The sequence below is a fragment of the Salvelinus alpinus genome, chromosome 1 (genome assembly GCF_045679555.1).
Source record: "Salvelinus alpinus chromosome 1, SLU_Salpinus.1, whole genome shotgun sequence".
Lineage (NCBI taxonomy): Eukaryota > Metazoa > Chordata > Actinopteri > Salmoniformes > Salmonidae > Salvelinus > Salvelinus alpinus.
In genome coordinates this window covers 25,731,837-25,751,880 of record NC_092086.1, presented here as the reverse complement: position 1 = coordinate 25,751,880, position 20,044 = coordinate 25,731,837, and the positions used below count along the sequence as shown (strand labels likewise).

The following is a 20,044-nucleotide window of genomic DNA, read 5'->3' as shown; positions in this document are numbered from 1 at the left end:
CACAGTCAGTCTATCCTCCTCCCTCCTCCTCTCCAGGTTTCAGTCTGCAGTAGGCAACACAGTCAGTCTATCCTCCTCCTCCTCTCCAGGTTTCAGTCTGCAGTAGGCAACACAGTCAGTCTATCCTCCTCCCTCCTCCTCTCCAGGTTTCAGTCTGCAGTAGGCAACACAGTCAGTCTATCCTCCTCTCTCCTCCTCTCCAGGTTTCAGTCTGCAGTAAGCAAAAAAGTCAGTCTATCCTCATCTCTCCTCCTCTCCAGGTTTCAGTCTGCAGTAGGCAACACAGTCAGTCTATCCTCCTCTCTCCTCCTCTCCAGGTTTCAGTCTGCAGTAGGCAACACAGTCAGTCTATCCTCCTCCCTCCTCCTCTCCAGATTTCAGACTGCAGTAGGCAACACAGTCAGTCTATCCTCCTCCCTCCTCCTCCACTCCAGATTTCAGACTGCAGTAGGCAACACAGTCAGTCTATCCTCCTCTCTCCTCCTCTCCAGGTTTCAGTCTGCAGTAGGCAACACAGTCAGTCTATCCTCCTCCTTCCTCCTCTCCAAATTTCAGACTGCAGTAGGCAACAGTCAGTATATCCTCCTCCCTCCTCCTCTCCAGATTTCAGACTGCAGTAGGCAACACAGTCAGTCTATCCTCCTCTCTCCTCCTCCTCCACACTGAGAATAGAGACCCCATGGGGAGCCTGCCGGGGGAAGTCAACCCTCAGACATTGCACTGCACAATATACTGTCAAAACAAAGAGACTAGACGGGCTAGCTAGCTAAGTAATATGAGACTAGGGGGGCTAGCTAGCTAAGTTATATGAGACTAGGGGGGCTAACTAGCTAAGTAATAAGAGACTAGGGGGGTTAACTAGCTAAATAATAAGAGACTAGGAGGGCTAGCTAGCTAAGTAATAAGAGACTAGGGGGGCTAACTAGCTAAGTAATAAGAGACTAGGAGGGCTAGCTAGCTAAGTAATAAGAGACTAGGGGGGCTAGCTAGCTAAGTAATATGAGACTAGGGGGGCTAGCTCGCTAAGTAATATGAGACTAGGAGGGCTAGCTCGCTAAGTAATATGAGACTAGGGGGGCTAGCTAGCTAAGTAATATGAGACTAGGGGGGCTAGCTAGCTAAGTAATATGAGACTAGGAGGGCTAGCTAGCTAAGTTATATGAGACTAGGAGGGCTAGCTAGCTAAGTTATATGAGACTAGGAGGGCTAGCTAGCTAAATTATATGAGACCAGGAGCGCTAGCTCGCTAAGTAATATGAGACTAGGAGGGCTAGCTAGCTAAATTATATGAGACTAGGAGGGCTAGCTAGCTAAATTATATGAGACTAGGAGGGCTAGCTAGCTAAATTATATGAGACTAGGAGGGCTAGCTAGCTAAATTATATGAGACTAGGAGGGCTAGCTCGCTAAATTATATGAGACTAGGAGGGCTAGCTCGCTAAATTATATGAGACTAGGAGGGCTAGCTCGCTAAATTATATGAGACTAGGAGGGCTAGCTCGCTAAGTAATATGATACAACACTGTTGTAGTGGGGTTGATTATTAGGCCTGTGGTGTTTGAAATGAAGTGAGCTTCAGTAACAACATGACATATTGAGGATTCATATTGTATGCTACATGTTCTTAAAGGATGTGGACAGCATTGTGGACTACTTAATGTAACAAAGATTCTTCAGAATCATATACCATCTCATAAAGAAGCATCTGAGCCAGGTCATGACAGATAATGTCGTATAGGCTAAACTCAGATTATCTGTGAAGATCATGTAAACATGATAGACAATGGACAGGCATTCGATATCATTTGGCAGCATCTCCAATATACATGTCATGGTAAAGCCTAAGTGATCCGATTAGCATTTTAACTTTACACTCTCTGCAGCAATTTGTCTCCCTCTAGATTCAGCCCTACCAGACTAGCAACACTCTGTTTCACACTATGCTCCATGGTCTCCTTGACAACAGAAACCTGCTGGGGCTAGCACTGCAGCTAGGACAGGGGCACCATCCCCCACACAGGTACTCACAGACACACACACACACGTGCACATACACAGGTACTCACAGACACACACACACACGTGCACATACACAGGTACGCACAGAGACACACACACACGTGCACATACACAGGTACGCACAGAGACACACACACACACACGTGCATATACGCAGATACTCACACGTGTACCGTGCACACACTCACACACATACAGAGGCACATACACATACACACACCTCTGAACTGTAAATTATCACGCATAAAAGCCCAGCATAAAGAACTGTGGGTAGGCCAACCATAATAATATGGAAAATGAATGAAAGAGCTGGATTACGATCCCTGTGACACATGCTGTGTGCTGCACGCTCCCTGGCCTGGGTAATCCTCTATAATATCACAACACAGAAGGATGGAGGATGCACAGGATTAGTTACAGCTACTGTAGAGTAAAAACCTATGGTGATTTCTGGACCGGAACGAAGCCTTCTTTTAAAGCCATTGTGTAATTGAACTCGGAGTTCCAGCGACCACTCTATTCCAACACAGTGACTATAACTGACTAACACTAAGGACTGGCTTCTCGGACACAGATTAAGCCTGACCATGCTTTTTAGTCCAGGACTAGGTTTAAAGGAGCGTTTCCCAAACTCGGTCCTCGGGTTCCCAAGGGCTCCACGTTTTGGTTTTTGCCCTTCCACTACACAGCTGATTCAAATGATCAAAGCTAGATAATAAGTTGATTATTTAAATCAGTTGTGTAGTGTTAGGGTAAAAACCAAAGCATGCATTGAAGAAGCGTTTACTTACTGTGCTTGAGTCATGTGTTGGTTGTTCCATGTATTCAATGTGTTTATTGTAAGCTGCTGCGGAAGACTCGTCTCAGATAAATGACTAGAAGGGAATATAAAGGCTACTGAGCCTTTTAGAAGTCTGAGGGGTTTAGACCCTACTGAGGAACTCCACACTGCATCGCCTTAACAATGCAACTGGGTCAACCATCAGATAGTGGTGTGTGAACCAACACACAGTAAAGTATCATCAGATGACTCCCATAAATTCACACTGGGATAATCACCCCTTACAGACGCGAGCATACTCACGCACACACACACACGCTGCATTGACGGGAGTAGACTGCAAAACCAACCCTAGGCTCACTTCTCAGTCCTCACCTACCTCATCGCCTTTCTGTATCTGATCCGGTCACACAATCACTCCTTCTGTTGTAGACCTGGAGTCACCATGGGCTATTGGGTTTACCACCATTCAGTGTACCAGACAACTCTGTGGTCTATTCATTTCTCTGAGAGCCCGTTGTTTTCAAACACATCAGATGACACCTCAGGCCTCTCTGTGGACAGTTCCGTAATAGGCTAAAACTTAGCGTACCAATAGTTGAAAAACAGTCATAAAGAAAACACCTGACTGAGATTCAGGGTATTCTAACCAAATCCAATACCACTTGGCCTACACATCTACTACAAAGAAAGTCATGGGAATAAAGTCAATTGAATTTGACATAAATGTAGTGAACGGCGACAGTGCAACACCACAACCAAAGTTCCCTCTAGGAAAAATAAAGATACTCTATTCTATAGAAAAAATGCTCCCTTAAAGGCAAATGTTTAAAAAAAGATAGAGGGAGATAAGTGTTTACTAATTGGTTTATTTTCCTCTGTCTTTATTACTACAAAACATAGAAACGCATCACTTTCACATATGTTGATGTTGGAGTGGTGCTGGAGATGAAGAATATGACATAGAATTGTGGTTACATTTCCCTTTAACATAGCCTATAATTCAGCCATTGCTGAATCCTCAACATGGCGTGTGTGAAATAAATAACTAACTATCCTAACTTATCAAATAGTTGACAGGACCCTGTACTTTCAAGGGCTGAGGGCTCCAGAGGTTGAATATACGCACCAGCTGGGCTCATCTAAAACGCATCTCGCTACGGAGGTGCCAGCCAGAGCTAATACATTCAGAGAGAGAGATTCCCTCCTTTATTTCCTGTTATATCCCCTCTTTTCTCTAACCTCTGAGAAATTCACACCATTCTGTAGTTCTATTCCGTAATCTGTCAGTCCAGGCACCAGACAGTAACAGGTCATTCTCTCTGTCTGTCCCACAGACACTTGTAGATCGACAACGTCCATACAACACAGCCTGTGTGTCTGTGGATGGGGCACAGACTGTCCCTGTCTCTATGCCCCTAATGCTCCAGGCCCTCAGCTAATGTACCCCACCATTGTGTGGAGTTGAAAGCTCAATTAGACAAATGTAGTATTATCATGAAATTGACAGCTAGGCTACCCCTAGGCTATCTATTTACAAATATACTGAGGATATGACAAGAAAACATGGGCATAACAGAGTCTCCTTTCTCATGTATTCTGATGTAACAGACTATCAATTAATGAAAATAGATCCACGTCAGTGAAATGAAACAACAATAATAGCTTCTACTCAGCTCAATTCCAATGCCTTCTAGTTAATTTGTGTATTACATGTCAATACATTGATAGCAAATCCTTGCTTTTCTGCAGAGTGCAATTCAACAGAAATGATTCACACATAAGAAAACAAAACATTACTGACATACATTCACAATGACACTATAGACGAAAAAACTAAATAGATAGTCACAAACAACAAATATTATTGTTGGTAAAAATGTACTTTCAAAGAACGAAGATGCAGTAAAAATGTCAAGGGAGCTTTAGGTCGCAAATAAGGGGAGATTTAGGGAAATTCACAAACCTTCTCCAGCTTTTCAAAGTGCTCCCGCAGGAATTTCATAGGACGCTCAGGCTTGGCGATGCACAGGTTGACAATACACTCTTTGAGGATCTGCTGGATGTTGTGCTTCTGCACGAACACTTCACAGCCCTTCAGACTTTCGTCTTCTTCCAGATTAGGGGAGGAGGAGGTGGCCATGTTATTTATCTGGTTTATCTGCAGAGAGGGGGAGAGGAGGGGTGGTTGAGGAGAGAGAAGATGAAGGGAGAAGAGAAGGAGAGAAGAGGAGGGGAGAAGAGAGGGGAGGAGGTGAGAGGAGAGGTGGAAAGAGGAGAGGAGGAGGGGAGGGAAGAGCAGGGGAGGTTGAGGAGAGAGCAGACACAGGGAGAAGAGGAGAGAAGAGGGGGTGGGGAGGGGGAGATGGGAGGTGGAAAGAGGAGGAGGGGAGAAGGGAAAAGAGGAGAAGATGAGAAGAGTTGAGTAGAGGAGAGGAGGAGATAAGAGGAGGAGTGGAGGGGAGGTGAGAAGAGGAAACGATGAAGAGGAGAAGAGAAGGGGAGAGAGAGAGAGAGAGAGAGAGAGAGAGAGAGAGAGAGAGATAAAGAGAGAAAAAAAGAGAGTGAGAGTGAGAGAAAGAAGATTAGGGGAGAAGAGAAGAGGTTGTCAGAATGAGGAGAAATATCAGCCCCTGGTTGTTTGTGTGTCTGTCTCGGTCAGTTTTCATTTTCTTTAAATGTGATAGGGGCTGGATCTCCAAACTACAATAGACAGAGGCCTATTAATTAATACAGCTTGTTGATGACCACAGACACTTAGCCTACTAGATTATCAAAGCAATACCTTGACATGATCAAATCATACTTCAGTACCTGTTGCAGGTGTAATGCATAGTTACAATATAGTTAGTCACACTATCTAGAGGAGCATATTGTTTAGTGTCACCTCAATCTATTTACACCTTTACATAGCCTAGCCCACATCAGCAACACTGTCAAAAAAAGGATGCATTCTCAAATCATGTGGTTTTTAAACTATGTAATAGCTTCTGACAACAAGGTAGCCTGTCATGAAATAATATGTAAAGACAGTCAGATTTGGGACAGAGATAGCTAAACAAAGCCTCCGCAAATTCACTTCCGCTATTTAAATTACAAGGAACCATCACGGTTGATGTGTTACTGTAGCTAGCCTCTGAAACTAGCTACTACATAGCTAGCTAGCAAGCTTAAAACTAAAACTAGGTAGGATAACGTTAGCTAGCTATCATAAACCCATAACCTTCATATTTCCTCCATATTTTCATGTAAGGCAGCTAGCTTATCATTGGCCTCAATGTCTAACATTTAAAATTGGCAAGCTAGCTATTATATAATTTTCTGTGAAAATCAAATGTTTCCTAAGTAGCATTAAAGAGCACCTGTTTAAGTGTTTCCGGGCACGAGTCTATCTTTCATGTCTCTCACATAAGATGACAACCAAATCACAACCATGGCAAAACAAAAAGCAATATTCAAGCCTAGTTTCATTTGCTGATAAATACGTCAACACGTTGAGGTTTTGGCAGATAAGACATTCGTTGTGCCATTCAGTTCCTTACCGTTATTTTCCGGGGATGCTCAGAGGTTCTTGGCTACGGATGTTGTTTGCAAGGTAGGCTACTCTAGCTAGAGAAGATGCTCTGCCACTGCAACTGCCGCTGCTCGGTTGCTTCTTTCGCTGGGGCTCGCTCTGCGTCTGTCTCAATGACGTCAATCTGTCACTTTTTATTCAGCCGCAAAGCAACTCACGAGGCCAGCAACAAGCTTACAATCCTTTTACTCATTTGAAATGTTAAAATAATTATGTGCCGGGCGTTCCTTATGTGGATTTCCACATCATCGTGTCATGTTCAATACACCAGTTTCATAAGAAGAGGGCAGGTGTTTGTTTGTTTTTCTCAGCAGTATCAGACAGAGAAAAGGTTCTTTGACAGATGACACTGACAGACCTGACCTGCTCCTGACCTGCTCATGCAGAGAAAGCACCAAATTACAATTTTCTGCCCTTTAGTTATGAGGCTTAGTTATGAGGCTGTGATACAAAGTCCATCATTGGGCTCTGCCAAGTTGTGTTACTGACAGACTTAATAAAATATCATAATCCTAACCTAAAGAAGAATGTGATATTAAAGCACCATATTCCAACTCTGTTAAACTACAGATATTATATTGTTATATTATAAGTGATACTATTTATATTATATGATATATCTATTTCATCATGCTAGTCAACATACACATCAATGACTCTCTGTAACAAAAATACATTATGTCAAATCTTTATTCCATAGATGTAGATTCATTTCAACCGCATTGCATGAAACTGCGATAGTTGTCAATAAAGTTTTAAGGTTTGAATTAGAGTTATCGTAAAGCAAGTATGTTTGTCTCAACGCGGATCGTTACCATAGCAACAGTGAAAATGGCAACAACTATGGCGGCTGGAGAAGAACGTGTTGCTTCTGAGGTTCTGAGAGCGCTTGCTCGACATCTAAACTGTCTCAACGAAGACAGCAAAACCACAAGAAAACGAGCGCTTGAAGCAATCAAAAGAGAAACTATTGATAAAGGGCTTTCGAGCGGCGTGTTGCAGGAGGTTTTCACGTGTCTGCTGAAGTCGCTCCTGAAATGCCTGTCAGATCCTATGGAAAGATACAGAGAGACTGCCATACACATGCTGAGAGATTTTATTCGATGTGTTCCTCAACCGGAGGATTCGTTGCCTTATCTCATGCCCGCTTTGACGCAGCGGCTCGGCGGGAAAGAGATCCTGGAGCCCGCGGAGGAACTTAGGCTGTCCATGGTGGAGGTTCTGACTCTCACAGTGGAGGTGTGTGGCAGGCACCTAGCTCCCTACCTCGACGATATGATGAAGATATTACAGATAACTATTGTCGACCCTTTCCCAGACGTCAAAAGGGAGAGTTGCAAATGCACTGTTCATTTTGCAAAAAGTGTGCCAGGTAAAATGGTTAAGAATATACTGTGTGTATTCTTGTTAGCCCACACATTAGGCTAACTAGTTGGCTAGCTAGCTGTGTTAGCTAAAGTTTATCTTATAGGGTTGCCATGGTTGCACATTGCATGGACACCTGACCAAGCTGTGTCAGAGTGGTTGTTTTTTGTGGCTATAAGTTATTTTGTACACACTCCAACGCTCTACCAGGTTATCATTTAATATAAATATGAATTATTGATTAAGTTAATAGAAATAAAGACAATGGGACAATAACAAAATAATTTGTTTCTCTGTAATTTGCATGCCCTACAGAGCTAGCTATGTATGGTCTCTCTGAATACATGTATAACCATTGAATCTATTGATAAGATTCAGGAAATCATACCCTAATGTATACTGTGGCATGAAGTGACAGTCACCTTGCATTCATCTTGTTTGAAATGCTTCTCTCTCTATCCCCAGAACATTTCCACATGCAGGCAGAGAGCCTGGTCAAGCCCCTGATGCAGACCATCTCCCATCAGCATTCCCGTGTGCGTGTGTCCACCATCGAGGCCACTGGAGCGGTCATCCAGTACGGCACGGGGAAGAACGTGGACGATGTGCTCTCTCACCTGGCACAGAGGCTGTTTGACGACTCACCACAGGTTGGCTCTGTCAAATCAGATAAAGATCAACTATTCCTAGTGACAGTGTTAATGATTAGATTATTAGACTAATTCTGTCAAATCTGGTAGATAATTCTCAAATACTCCTAGTGACATTTAGTGTTAATGATTAGACTAATTCTGTTATTACTGAGTTAATCTATATTATTATTTTCCTTGTTAGATAAATGTGGTATAAATGTTTGTCTTACCAAAATAAACAAACTGATCAATCTAATCAATCCAACATTTAATAAAGGCTGCTTTTCTTTTACACCAACAGTTACTACAGTGGTTCCCAAACTGTGGGGCACGTGAGGGGTTGGCGGGGGTCCCCCCCCAATTAAAAAAATAAATATATATATATATATTTAGATTTTTTTTAAACGTACTCGTCCCGGCTTTAAACTTACTCTTGAAAGTTGTAATAGTAGAATGCACAAGGTACATTTTAAATATTGGGTAGTGCGTCGTCAGTTCCTCTTGTCATGTTAGTCATTGCATAACTTAGAGCTATTTATAACTTGTCAGAAATATCCAGATCAACTAGCCCATGTCAGCTAACATTTTTTATTTCGCTTTTTTAGCCCATAGTAATTGTTGTAATTTTTTTGTCACTCAAATATCACATGAATACACATTAGACATGGCAGAATGTTTAGAATTGCAAGAACATTTGCTTTAAAACTGCAACATTTTCTTTGCACCCCATGACAAAATGTGTAGAATTGTAGGAAATAAGCATTAAAGCTGCAACATTTTCTACACCAACATGGGGGTTGTTAACAGTTTGTGTCATGAACAGTACTTGTGTCCATAGAAATAGACGTGGTGCGTGCGCAGGGGGGCTCGGGATGTTCCCCAATGCAGGAAGGGAGGCACAGAGTGAAAAACTTTGAGAACCCTTAGTTACTACAGTACCATACAAGGGGTTTTCCTCACTTAAGAATTTATTTTTGGTTTCACCCCACTTCTCTCTCTTCCAGGTGAGAAAAGCTGTGACTGTGGTTGTTGGTGACTGGCTGCTCCACCTGCGAGACAGATACTCCTACTTCCACAAGCTCATCCCCCTCCTACTGAGCAGCCTCAGCGATGACATCCCAGAGATTAGGTACCTATTGTACAGGGCTGGGCTCAATTCCAATTGAAGGCAGTCAATTCAGGAAGAGATTTTAATTCAAAATTCAATTTGTTTTAAAATTTCCAAATAAATAGCTTCTACTCCTTGAAAATAGATGCCGTTTTGAGTTTGAATTTGAGTTTACTTCCTGAATTGACTGCCTTTAATTCAAAAGACTGACCCAGTCCTTAACCACCCTGCCTTTGATACCACCCATTCACTCACTCAGACCTAGGAAATATGTAGCCACAAATGCATACATACTGTATCCGGTTTGCTTGTGCAGATTACTGTAGATACCTACTTATACAGTAGGTTTGGTGTGACATAGGGAATAGTAGCAGCCAACAAGGCTGGGCTTTTGTGTTGTTTGTACATTGCGTGGTTATGGCGTGGGTTTGAATCCTGGGTCCGCCGTGGCAGGGATGGACATGCATTATCATTATATTTGTCTCTCTCTCCCTTCCAGTCAACGAGCTGCTGACCTGTGGAGGCAGACAGGCGCTCTGTGGGAGCAGGAGAATGAGGATGACCTGAAGGACAAGATGGACTTCCTCCTGACCCCACCTGACCTCTACCCTGCTGGAGGTAAGTGAACTCCACTACTACTGCAGAGATGAAACAATGTACCATTTTGTTATTTAATTTTTTTACCCCTTTTTGTGGTATCCAATTGGTAGTTACAGTCTTGTCTCATCGCTGCAACTCCCGTACGGACTCGGGAGAGGCGAAGGTGAAGAGCCGTGTGTCTTCCGACAAACAACCCAACCAAGCCGCACTGCTTCTTGACAGAATGCCCACTTAACCCGGAAGCCAGCTGCACCAATGTGTCGGAGGAAACACCGTACACCTGACGACCGTGTCAGCGTGCATTGGGCCCGGTCAGCCACAGGAGTCGCTAGTGCCCGATGGTACAAGGACATCCCTGCCGGTCAAACCCTCCCCTAACCCAGATGACGCTGGGCCAATTGTGCGCCACCCCATGGGTCTCCCGGTCGCGGCCGGCAATGACAGAGCCTGGACTCGAACCCAGAATCTCTAGTGGCACAGCTAGTATTGTGATGCAGTGCCTTAGACCACTACACCACTCGGAGGCCCGAAACAACAATGTACCATTGCGGCGCTCAATTGACATAGAAAGTGAATACAGGATCTTTGGTTGGTTCCAAAAAAAAAGTATTTACAGGGTTAAGTTTCTCACACAAAGAAGGCTGGACAAGAAAAACAAAGCACCAAAGAAATATATTGGATTTTGTCTCCTGCAGAGAGATACAAGGCCTTCAGTGAATGTACAAGGCCTTCAGTGAATGTACAAGGCCTTCAGTGAATGTACAAGGCCTTCAGCGAATGTACAAGACCTTCAGTGAATGTACAAGGCCTTCAGTAAATGTAGCCCATTGAGGAAAGGTTAGTTAGTTCCTGTCCCATGCAGTGTGTTGTCTTGATTACAATAATGAAGAAGAAAGTTAATCGGTGCATTGATACAGCCTGAAGAACATCAGCCAGTGTAAACCGTGTGATTTGTTGTTGTGGCCTTCTCTGTACAGCCACCTCCTCCTCCACCGATCTAGTTATGTACTCCTTCCTCTGAAAGTAGGTCAGACGCAGCGTGGGGTTCAGCTGCCTTTATTAATAAGAAGAACTGTCTTCTGAGTGCATGATGTATCTATCGATGATTGACGTCAGCGCAGTCTGGGCATGGAGAGGGCTGTAGGGGCTGGGGAGGGATGCTGTGCTGTCAATGATCCATCAAGCCTATCTATCCATCCCCAATATGCTTCATTTCTTCAGTTGTACTTCTGCTTGCTGTAATATAGCAGGATTCTCACATTCCTGTCTGTGTAGCCTGAAATACAAACGGATACCATGGTGAAATGGAGCATGTCAGTTTGAATTCCAAGCTATAGTAACTCATCATCTGCACCTCTGTGCGTGGGATCATTTGCTCTTGTCTTGCATTGATTTAATTGTAATATTCTTTTTATACATGACTCGTTAAATATTCAGTTATTCACATCATGGGGTCTTAATTATATTTTAATCAAGGGAAAGAAGGGAACAGGATTTTTTTTTATAGCTTTGTTGGGACTAGGTTTAAATGATTTTTCTACTCTATATAACATTAGTTTTCTGTAATAAGAAGTACTGCCTTCTTGTCTGTCTTTGAGCAGACAACTTTTATACAAATCCTTGAATTATTCCTTTAGATTTGTCCGAACAAAAAAAAGAAATACGTATGAGCTACGACCATAAAGCAACTGTGCTTTCCCTTTTCCCCAAGAGTGCTTCGTCATGGTGGAGTTCCAAGCCTCCATATATTACTCATCTCTATTGGCCTGCGGGTTAGGTATTCTACAGGTTATGTGTCATTAGATCTGCTCCGTCAATCATACAAGGCTCTCCTATGACACAGTGCTTGACTAATAGCCGATTATTGTCGGCACTCTGCCCCCTAACACCCTCATTACTAAGACTAACGTGTGGATGTGGTGTGCAGGCTGGGTGGAGACTAGAGGGGTTTTCTGCAGGGCTGGTACCCACCTCCCCCTACAATGGCCTCCCACTTTCTCTCTCTCTTTCTCTTTCTGGCACACACAAACACACACTCGCGACTACCCCATTCACGCACCACCCCACCCCTGTGTGAGAAGCTGGAAGGGCAGGCCATTGGAGGGACAACACCCAGCATGTGTTGCCTCCCCAAGTGCTTATTACCACCTATTAATAATGTCTGTCAGCACTGTAGTGAAGAATGAGGAAGCCCTTCATCTCTTCATATCCCTGCTGGGTTCAGGAAGGAGAGGTGATGTCCTGTCTGTCTGTCCTGTCTGACTTTCCATCCCACTCAGCAGGTGAAGACAGACAGCGGGCCTTTATCTACAGCAGCAACCCTGCCGTTTTCCTCCTGACCTGATTTCAGTTTATTTTACATAGGCTACACTGGGAAGGCACTTTGTTTCTATGACGGTCACACGCGCTCACCACATTAGCCTGGTCCCAGATCAGTTTATGTCAAGATGTGACAATGAGTATGTTTACATGCACACTAATAACTATATATTAAACTGGTTATGGCAGCCATTTTCTGCGTTTATCTGAGTGCCATCAGGTAGCCTGATTTCAGATGTGTCCATGTTCACAGGATTATTAGGGATATCGTTCTTCTTGCAAAGCATGTAAATATTTAAATGGAGCTATTATATTGATCTGACTTCACAATAATCCTATTTTTGTGTGCATGTAACCGTACACAATGACCCTAAGAGTTGTCAAGACGACACAAACAGATCTGGGACCAGGCAACAACCTGTGGTTGAAGTGTGGGCACTGCATCTTAATCAGGTCTCTCGCCTCTTAAAAGATGGTTGAATTTCAATGGGATGGCCTGTATGCATGAAGGATAAATGATTCCATTGTCCTAATCTCACCTTGTTAATGTTTTACCCAACCCTATATGTCTGTCCGTTGATTTAATCCATAGGAGTATGTTGATTGGTACTAAGTTAATGATAACAATTCAATAAAGGGTGATGGTTACAATGATGAAGGGTTTATTAAAAGGGAAGTTCCACTATGCAGGTGCAGTGGCTTTAACCCAGTGTCTGACAGGCAGGCTGCAGTAATAATGACAGTGTAGCTGCCTCACATATACTGTAGGAAGGTGCTGCTGCGATGGCGAGGGTAGATAACCCAGGCCCGGGGCTAAGGATGAGTTTGAACGTGAACATGAACGTGATCACCCTGGTTGCTGCCCATAGGTAGGCTAAGTGTTGGGTACCCGTATGTGTCCTGGGTGGTGTTCATTAGGGCATGCAACATTAAACGTTTTGCAACTGATAATGGTAAATTACTGTTTCTTATTGGACAAGTCCATATAGTCCCTTTCTGTTTTAGTCAGTTTTCATCCGTTTGGTGCCTAATGAACATGACCGTCCGGTTGTGTAGTGCAGATCTGGGTCAGTCTCCAGCTCCACACAGTGATAATGCTGATGGATACTGGCTGAGTCTCTCTCTCCCTGCCAGTCATAAATCCAACATGGCCCCCTTCCTGTCTGAACAGGTCAGTGTCAGACAACTGGGACACAACCAGAAACGGCTTGTCTTGTCCTGTGTGATTCTGTAGGATTGATCACCCTCTTCCTCTCTCATTAGCAGCCTGCAAAAGAGACATAGAAAGAGAGGGAGACCTGCTCATTGGCTACTGAAGGAAAGCGAGAGGGAGGGAGGGAAGGCGGGAGAGAGGGAGGGAGGGCGGGAGAGAGGGAGGGAGGGAGGGAAGAAGCATGTGGAGGCTATTCATTTAAAAATGTGTTCCACTTGCTCTGACAAGTCCCACGGAGAGGAAATCTCAATCGTAAAACCAAAAAGTACATGTCTGGAAAATGGGACTTAGACTGTAGAGTAAGATGCAGTCCTCTCGCAGTATCACTGTGACAGCAGAAAACACCCAACAAATGATGTTCCCTTCTTGCCTACTGAAGTGTTTTGTTGAAAAGAAATCTTGTAAAATGCTCCATCAGCAAAACTGGGCCAGAGGGCTATGGAACAGTTGTTCTGTCTCTATTACACAGCTAGAAATAGGAGAACACAGTTACAACACAGTTATTAGCACTTGTAGATTTACAGGCTGCCCAATTCTGATCTTTTGCCAAATTATTGGTCTTTTGAACCAATCATTCAGATCAGATCTTTTGCCCATAATTGGTGCAAACGGAGCCTTAGATGTAAATCTTAATTGGTCCATTTGTGTGCTTTTTAATAGGCTAATGCATGTAGGCATTTTCTTGCACTTTCTAACCCCCCCCCCCACCACCACCACCACCTCTCTACTCCTCCCAGTGGCGCGTCCGGGCCTGGGCTGCAGGGAGCTGGTGGTGAGGAACCTGTCCAACCTGCTGCCGGCGCTGGCCCGAGACGTGTTTGACTGGGTGGCGGGCACGCGGGTCAAGACGGCCCAGCTGCTGTATGCCCTGCTGCTGCACGCTGAGGACCACTGCACCCAGCACCTGCAGCTGCTGCTCTCCACGCTGTACCGCACCTGCAACGACCCCGAGAGCCACGTGGTCACCAACGTGAGTGGTCGAGACAGAGACACATCACTACGTGTTCTATGTAATCCAATGGGTTGTAAATGGTTAAGGTAGGGGTTAAGGTTAGGATTTAGGGTAGGGATGTCCCAAGGATTCTGGATAGCACTGACCTTTATCTCATCCTAGGGGGGGCGGTCAGGTCAGGAAGTGGTAGTCCTAATGGTTGGATGATAGTGGTTGGATGATAGTGGAAGGCCTAATGGTTGGATGATAGTGGTTGGTTGGATGGTAGTGGTAGGCCTAATGGTTGGATGATAGTGGTAGTCTTAATGGTTGGATGATAGTGGTGGGATGATAGTGGAAGGCCTAATGGTTGGATGATAGTGGTGGGATGGTAGTGGTAGGCCTAATGGTTGGATGATAGTGGTAGGCCTAATGGTTGGATGATAGTGGTAGGTCTAATGGTTGGATGATAGTGGTGGGATGGTAGTGGTAGGCCTAATGGTTGGATGATAGTGGTAGGCCTAATGGTTGGATGATAGTGGTAGGTCTAATGGTTGGATGATAGTGGTAGGTCTAATAGTTGGATGATAGTGGTAGGCCTAATGGTTGGATGATAGTGGTAGGTCTAATGGTTGGATGATAGTCGTAGTCCTAATGGTTGGATGATAGTGGTAGGTCTAATGGTTGGATGATAGTGGTGGGATGGTAGTGGTAGGCCTAATGGTTGGATGATAGTGGTAGGCCTAATGGTTGGATGATAGTGGTAGGTCTAATGGTTGGATGATAGTGGTAGGTCTAATAGTTGGATGATAGTGGTAGGCCTAATGGTTGGATGATAGTGGTAGGTCTAATGGTTGGATGATAGTCGTAGTCCTAATGGTTGGATGATAGTGGTTGGATGATAGTGGTAGGCCTAATGGTTGGATGATAGTGGTAGGCCTAATGGTTGGATGATAGTGGTAGGCCTAATGGTTGGATGATAGTGGTAGGTCTAATGGTTGGATGATAGTGGTAGGCCTAATGGTTGGATGATAGTGGTAGGTCTAATAGTTGGATGATAGTGGTAGGCCTAATGGTTGGATGATAGTGGTAGGTCTAATGGTTGGATGATAGTGGTAGGCCTAATGGTTGGATGATAGTGGTAGGTCTAATGATTGGATGATAGTGGTAGGTCTAATGATTGGATGATAGTGGTAGGTCTAATGGTTGGATGATAGTGTTGCTATTGCAGCTGGTGAGCTCTTTCTTTGATCTTGTCTCTCTTGTTAAACACATCTCTGTTTAGACTAACCTGGATGAATAAAGGTTAAATCACTGTTAAATAAAGAAGATGGTGGTAGAAATCTGCTCTACAGGTCCAGTATACAGTACCTGTGTGTTGGCTACTTCAGTTCATCACTTCACAGGTCTTTGTGAAACAAGCCGTAGACTGATGCACCATCATTTGGATGCCATTTTAACAAACTGCTCACAGTACTAATGGCCTTCCTTCCTTCCTTCAAGTTATTTCCGTTATTGTCATGCTCATGGCCTATTTCCATTGACATTCTTTCCACCCAGAAACAGATGTTTCAGAGCTGCTGTGGTGAATGGCTTGATCTTGATGGTCATGTCATGAGAGGAAAGGACACACCTGCTGGCCTTAGAATAGACAGCAGTGAATAGTGATATATGTGTCTTATAGCCCTGAGATAGTTAGGCTGGGCTGGGCCTAAGGACTTGGGATGCACCTGCCCCAAGAGGAAGCATTTGATGGTTCCTCTGATCCACTGGCTGATAATGGATTATGAATTACGTGGTCATCTGTTATGTTGAATTCTCTCTTTCTCTCTGGTATTGGTCTCTGCTCTCTCGCTCATCTTTGCTCTATCAATTCAATGTGCTTTATTGGCGTGAAATACACTCTGTAATATTGGCAAATCATTCCATAAACTATAGTATCCTCTCTCTCTCTCTCTCTGCAGTGTCTGAGATCTGCCAAGCTGCTGGGGACCTTTGTCAGCCCCGAGGTCTTCCTCAAGCTACTCCTGGTCCACTTGGAGACCCCCTCCTCCTCCCCCCACACCCCCCTCATGGTCCTGGCTGCCGTGCTGGGGGGCTGCTCCGGGGACCTCTTGAAACCACACCTCCAGAAGATCGCTGATACGCTGGTCCAACCAGACGTCTGCCAAGAGTACCAGCAGGTGAGTCTATGACCCTTGACCTATGGGTATGACCTATGGGTTGGGAATTGGGGGGAAAAGGTAAATGCCATAACTACTGGTCCAGGATCAGATCATTATCCACATGAATGGTCTGTGGTTAGGGGTAACTTATGTTATATTTGAGTCTCCAGTCAGGTCAGGTGAAGTTGGCATATAGACCGAGAGATGAAACGGCACCCTTTCTGAGGCACTTAGTTTTGACCCTAAAATTGTTTACAGTGACAGGTTATTAAGATAAGATGCATTTTTCTCTATCAGGACTGTTGTAAAGCTTTTATAGGGATTACTGTGCTGTGAGGTCAGGGGGTTCACCTTTGAGTACATCACAAAATACTGACTCCACTAACGGCCACTGAGCAAGGCACATGTTGTTTTCACCAATCTTTCATTTAATTTCAACTGCTAGAGTCCTCTCGTAACCCCCCACCCCCCCAACGAGAGAGAGAGAGACACAGATGGAGAGAGAGACACAGATGGGGAGAGAGAGAGACACACAGACAGAGAGAGAAGAGACACACAGACAGAGAGAGAGAGAGACACATACAGAGAGAGAGAGAGAGAGACACAGACGGAGAGAGAGAGAGAGAGAGACACAGACGGAGAGAGAGAGAGAGACACAGACGGAGAGAGAGAGAGAGAGAGAAACACAGACGGAGAGAGAGACACAGACGGAGAGAGAGAGACAGACGGAGAGAGAGAGAGAGATACACAGACGGGGAGAGAGAGAGACACACAGACAGAGAGAGAAGAGACACACAGACAGAGAGAGAGAGAGACACATACAGAGAGAGAGAGAGAGAGACACAGACGGAGAGAGAGAGAGAGAGAGACACAGACGGAGAGAGAGAGAGACAGACGGAGAGAGAGAGAGACAGACGGAGAGAGAGAGAGAGAGATTCTGTCAGACCTGGGCCCTGACAGTAAATCTCAGTAAGACCAAAATAATGGTGTTCCAAAAAAGGTCCAGTCACCAGGACCACAAATTCCATCTAGACACCGTTGCCCTAGAGCACACAAAAAACTATACATACCTCGGCCTAAACATCAGCACCACAGGTAACTTCCACAAAGCTGTGAACGATCTGAGAGACAAGGCAAGAAGGGCCTTCTATGCCATCAAAAGGAACATAAATTTCAACATACCAATTAGGATCTGGCTAAAAATACTTGAATCAGTCATAGAGCCCATTGCCCTTTATGGTTGTGAGGTCTGGGGTCCGCTCACCAACCAAGATTTCACAAAATGGGACAAACACCAAATTGAGACTCTGCATGCAGAATTCTGCAAAAATATCCTCCGTGTACAACGTAGAACACCAAATAATGCATGCAGAGCAGAATTAGGCCGATACCCACTAATTATCAAAATCCAGAAAAGAGCCGTTAAATTCTACAACCACCTAAAAGGAAGCGATTCCCAAACCTTCCATAACAAAGCCATCACCTACAGAGAGATGAACCTGGAGAAGAGTCCCCTAAGCAAGCTGGTCCTGGGGCTCTGTTCACAAACACACCCCACAGAGCCCCAGGACAACAGCACAATTAGTCCCAACCAAATCATGAGAAAACAAAAAGATAATTACTTGACACATTGGAAAGAATTAACAAAAAAACAGAGCAAACTAGAATGTTATTTGGCCCTAAACAGAGAGTACACAGTGGCAGAATACCTGACCACTGTGACTGACCCAAACTTAAGGAAAGCTTTGACTATGTACAGACTCAGTGAGCATAGCCTTGCTATTGAGAAAGGCCGCCGTAGGCAGACATGGCTCTCAAGAGAAGACAGGCTATGTGCACACTGCCCACAAAATGAGGTGGAAACTGAGCTGCACTTCCTAACCTCCTGCCCAATGTATGACCATATTAGAGAGACATATTTCCCTCAGATTACACAGATCCACAAAGAATTCGAAAACAAATCCAATTTTGATAAACTCCCATATCTACTGGGTGAAATTCCACAGTGTGCCATCACAGCAGCAAGATTTGTGACCTGTTGCCACAAGAAAAGGGCAACCAGTGAAGAACAAACACCACTGTAAATACAACCCATATTTATGTTTATTTATTTTAACTTGTGTGCTTTAACCATTTGTACATTGTTACAACACTGCATATATATAATATGACATTTGTAATGTCTTTATTGTTTTGAAACTTCTGTATGTGTAATGTTTACTGTTCATTTTTATTGTTTATTTGACTTTTGTATATTACCTACCTCACTTGCTTTGGCAATGTTAACACATGTTTCCCATGCCAATAAAGCCCCTTGAATTGAATTGAATTGAATTGAGAGACACAGACGGGGAGAGAGAGAGAGACACAGACGGGGAGAGAGAGAGAGACACAGACGGGGAGAGAGAGAGAGACACAGACAGAGAGAGAGAGACAGACGGGGAGAGAGAGACACACAGACGGAGAGAGAGACACAGACGGAGAGATAAAAGGAGAGAGAGAACAACATCCCTAATGTCTCAGTGGAAAAATAGGAAAAGTAAAAGACCAGAGCAGCTCTTTCCTCCCCTTCCTCTCCTCTGGTGTCCCACATTTAGTTTACCTTTGATATTAAAATAACATTTCTCTGGCTGCGAAGCTCGGAGGGGGCTATTTTCACACATGCACTCACACTGCTGGCTGCAATGAGTCACCCGTACCCCTACCCCCCCCCCCTGAGGGGCTCAGAAGAATTTCCTCTGGAGGGGATGATGATGATAATAAAATACTAATTTCTCCTGACCCCTGCGTGTCTGGGTTGACCCCCCCCTAGCTGACTCCACAGTCCCCCCCCCACCCCACTGGTCATTTCAGAAAAGACACATGGGGGCAACCCGTTTAAAAAAAGAATAACACTCACTGTGTGTGGAAGAGTGCAAAGTAGAGCCCCCACCCCCTGTTACCAACCACTGCCCCCCAACCCCCTTTAAAGCACTGAGATTCCAACATTTCAAAGAGCGTCAGGGTCCCGGTGACAGACAGACAGGAGGGGAAACGGATCCCCCCTCTCTACCCTCCTCTAGCAGGGGTCAAGCCAGAGCACGATGGACACAGATGGAGACAGACCTTCTGGTCCCTGGTCTGTCTGTCTCAATAAAGATCATCAGAAGTTAGTCTCTGTGGGTACTGAAGGGAAGCAGTACAGTACAGTCCTGTAAAGAGCAGGGTTAGCAGTACAGTCCTGGCTGGCTAGCTGGGTATGTAAAGAGCAGGGTAATCAGTACAGTACAGTCCTAGCTGGCTAGCTGGGTATGTAAAGAGCAGGGTTAGCAGTACAGTACTGGCTGGGTAGTTAAAG

At 44.5% G+C, this 20,044-nt stretch overlaps 2 protein-coding genes across 4 annotated transcripts in view; one reads left to right on the top strand and one right to left on the bottom strand.

Moving 5' to 3' along the window:
• prkar1b (protein kinase, cAMP-dependent, regulatory, type I, beta) overlaps nt 1-6,532 on the bottom strand; it is a 312,635-nt gene extending 306,103 nt beyond the window's left edge. Inside the window, exons 1-2 of the mRNA XM_071394868.1 lie at nt 6,343-6,532; nt 4,767-4,961 (exon numbers count right to left, since the gene is read on the bottom strand). Coding sequence (XP_071250969.1) covers nt 4,767-4,943 — 177 coding nt within the window. The 5' untranslated portion in view covers nt 4,944-4,961; nt 6,343-6,532. The remainder of the gene's footprint in view (nt 1-4,766; nt 4,962-6,342) is intronic.
• Nucleotides 6,533-7,183: 651 nt separating this feature from the next.
• The window catches only part of dnaaf5 (dynein axonemal assembly factor 5), a 75,018-nt gene continuing 62,157 nt past the window's right edge, over nt 7,184-20,044 (top strand). For all 3 annotated transcript variants that reach the window (XM_071411650.1, XM_071411733.1, XM_071411821.1), the window contains exons 1-6: nt 7,184-7,746; nt 8,205-8,389; nt 9,376-9,500; nt 9,979-10,097; nt 14,349-14,581; nt 16,507-16,725. In XM_071411650.1, the coding sequence (XP_071267751.1) occupies nt 7,206-7,746; nt 8,205-8,389; nt 9,376-9,500; nt 9,979-10,097; nt 14,349-14,581; nt 16,507-16,725 (1,422 nt within the window). In that variant the 5' untranslated portion in view covers nt 7,184-7,205. The remainder of the gene's footprint in view (nt 7,747-8,204; nt 8,390-9,375; nt 9,501-9,978; nt 10,098-14,348; nt 14,582-16,506; nt 16,726-20,044) is intronic.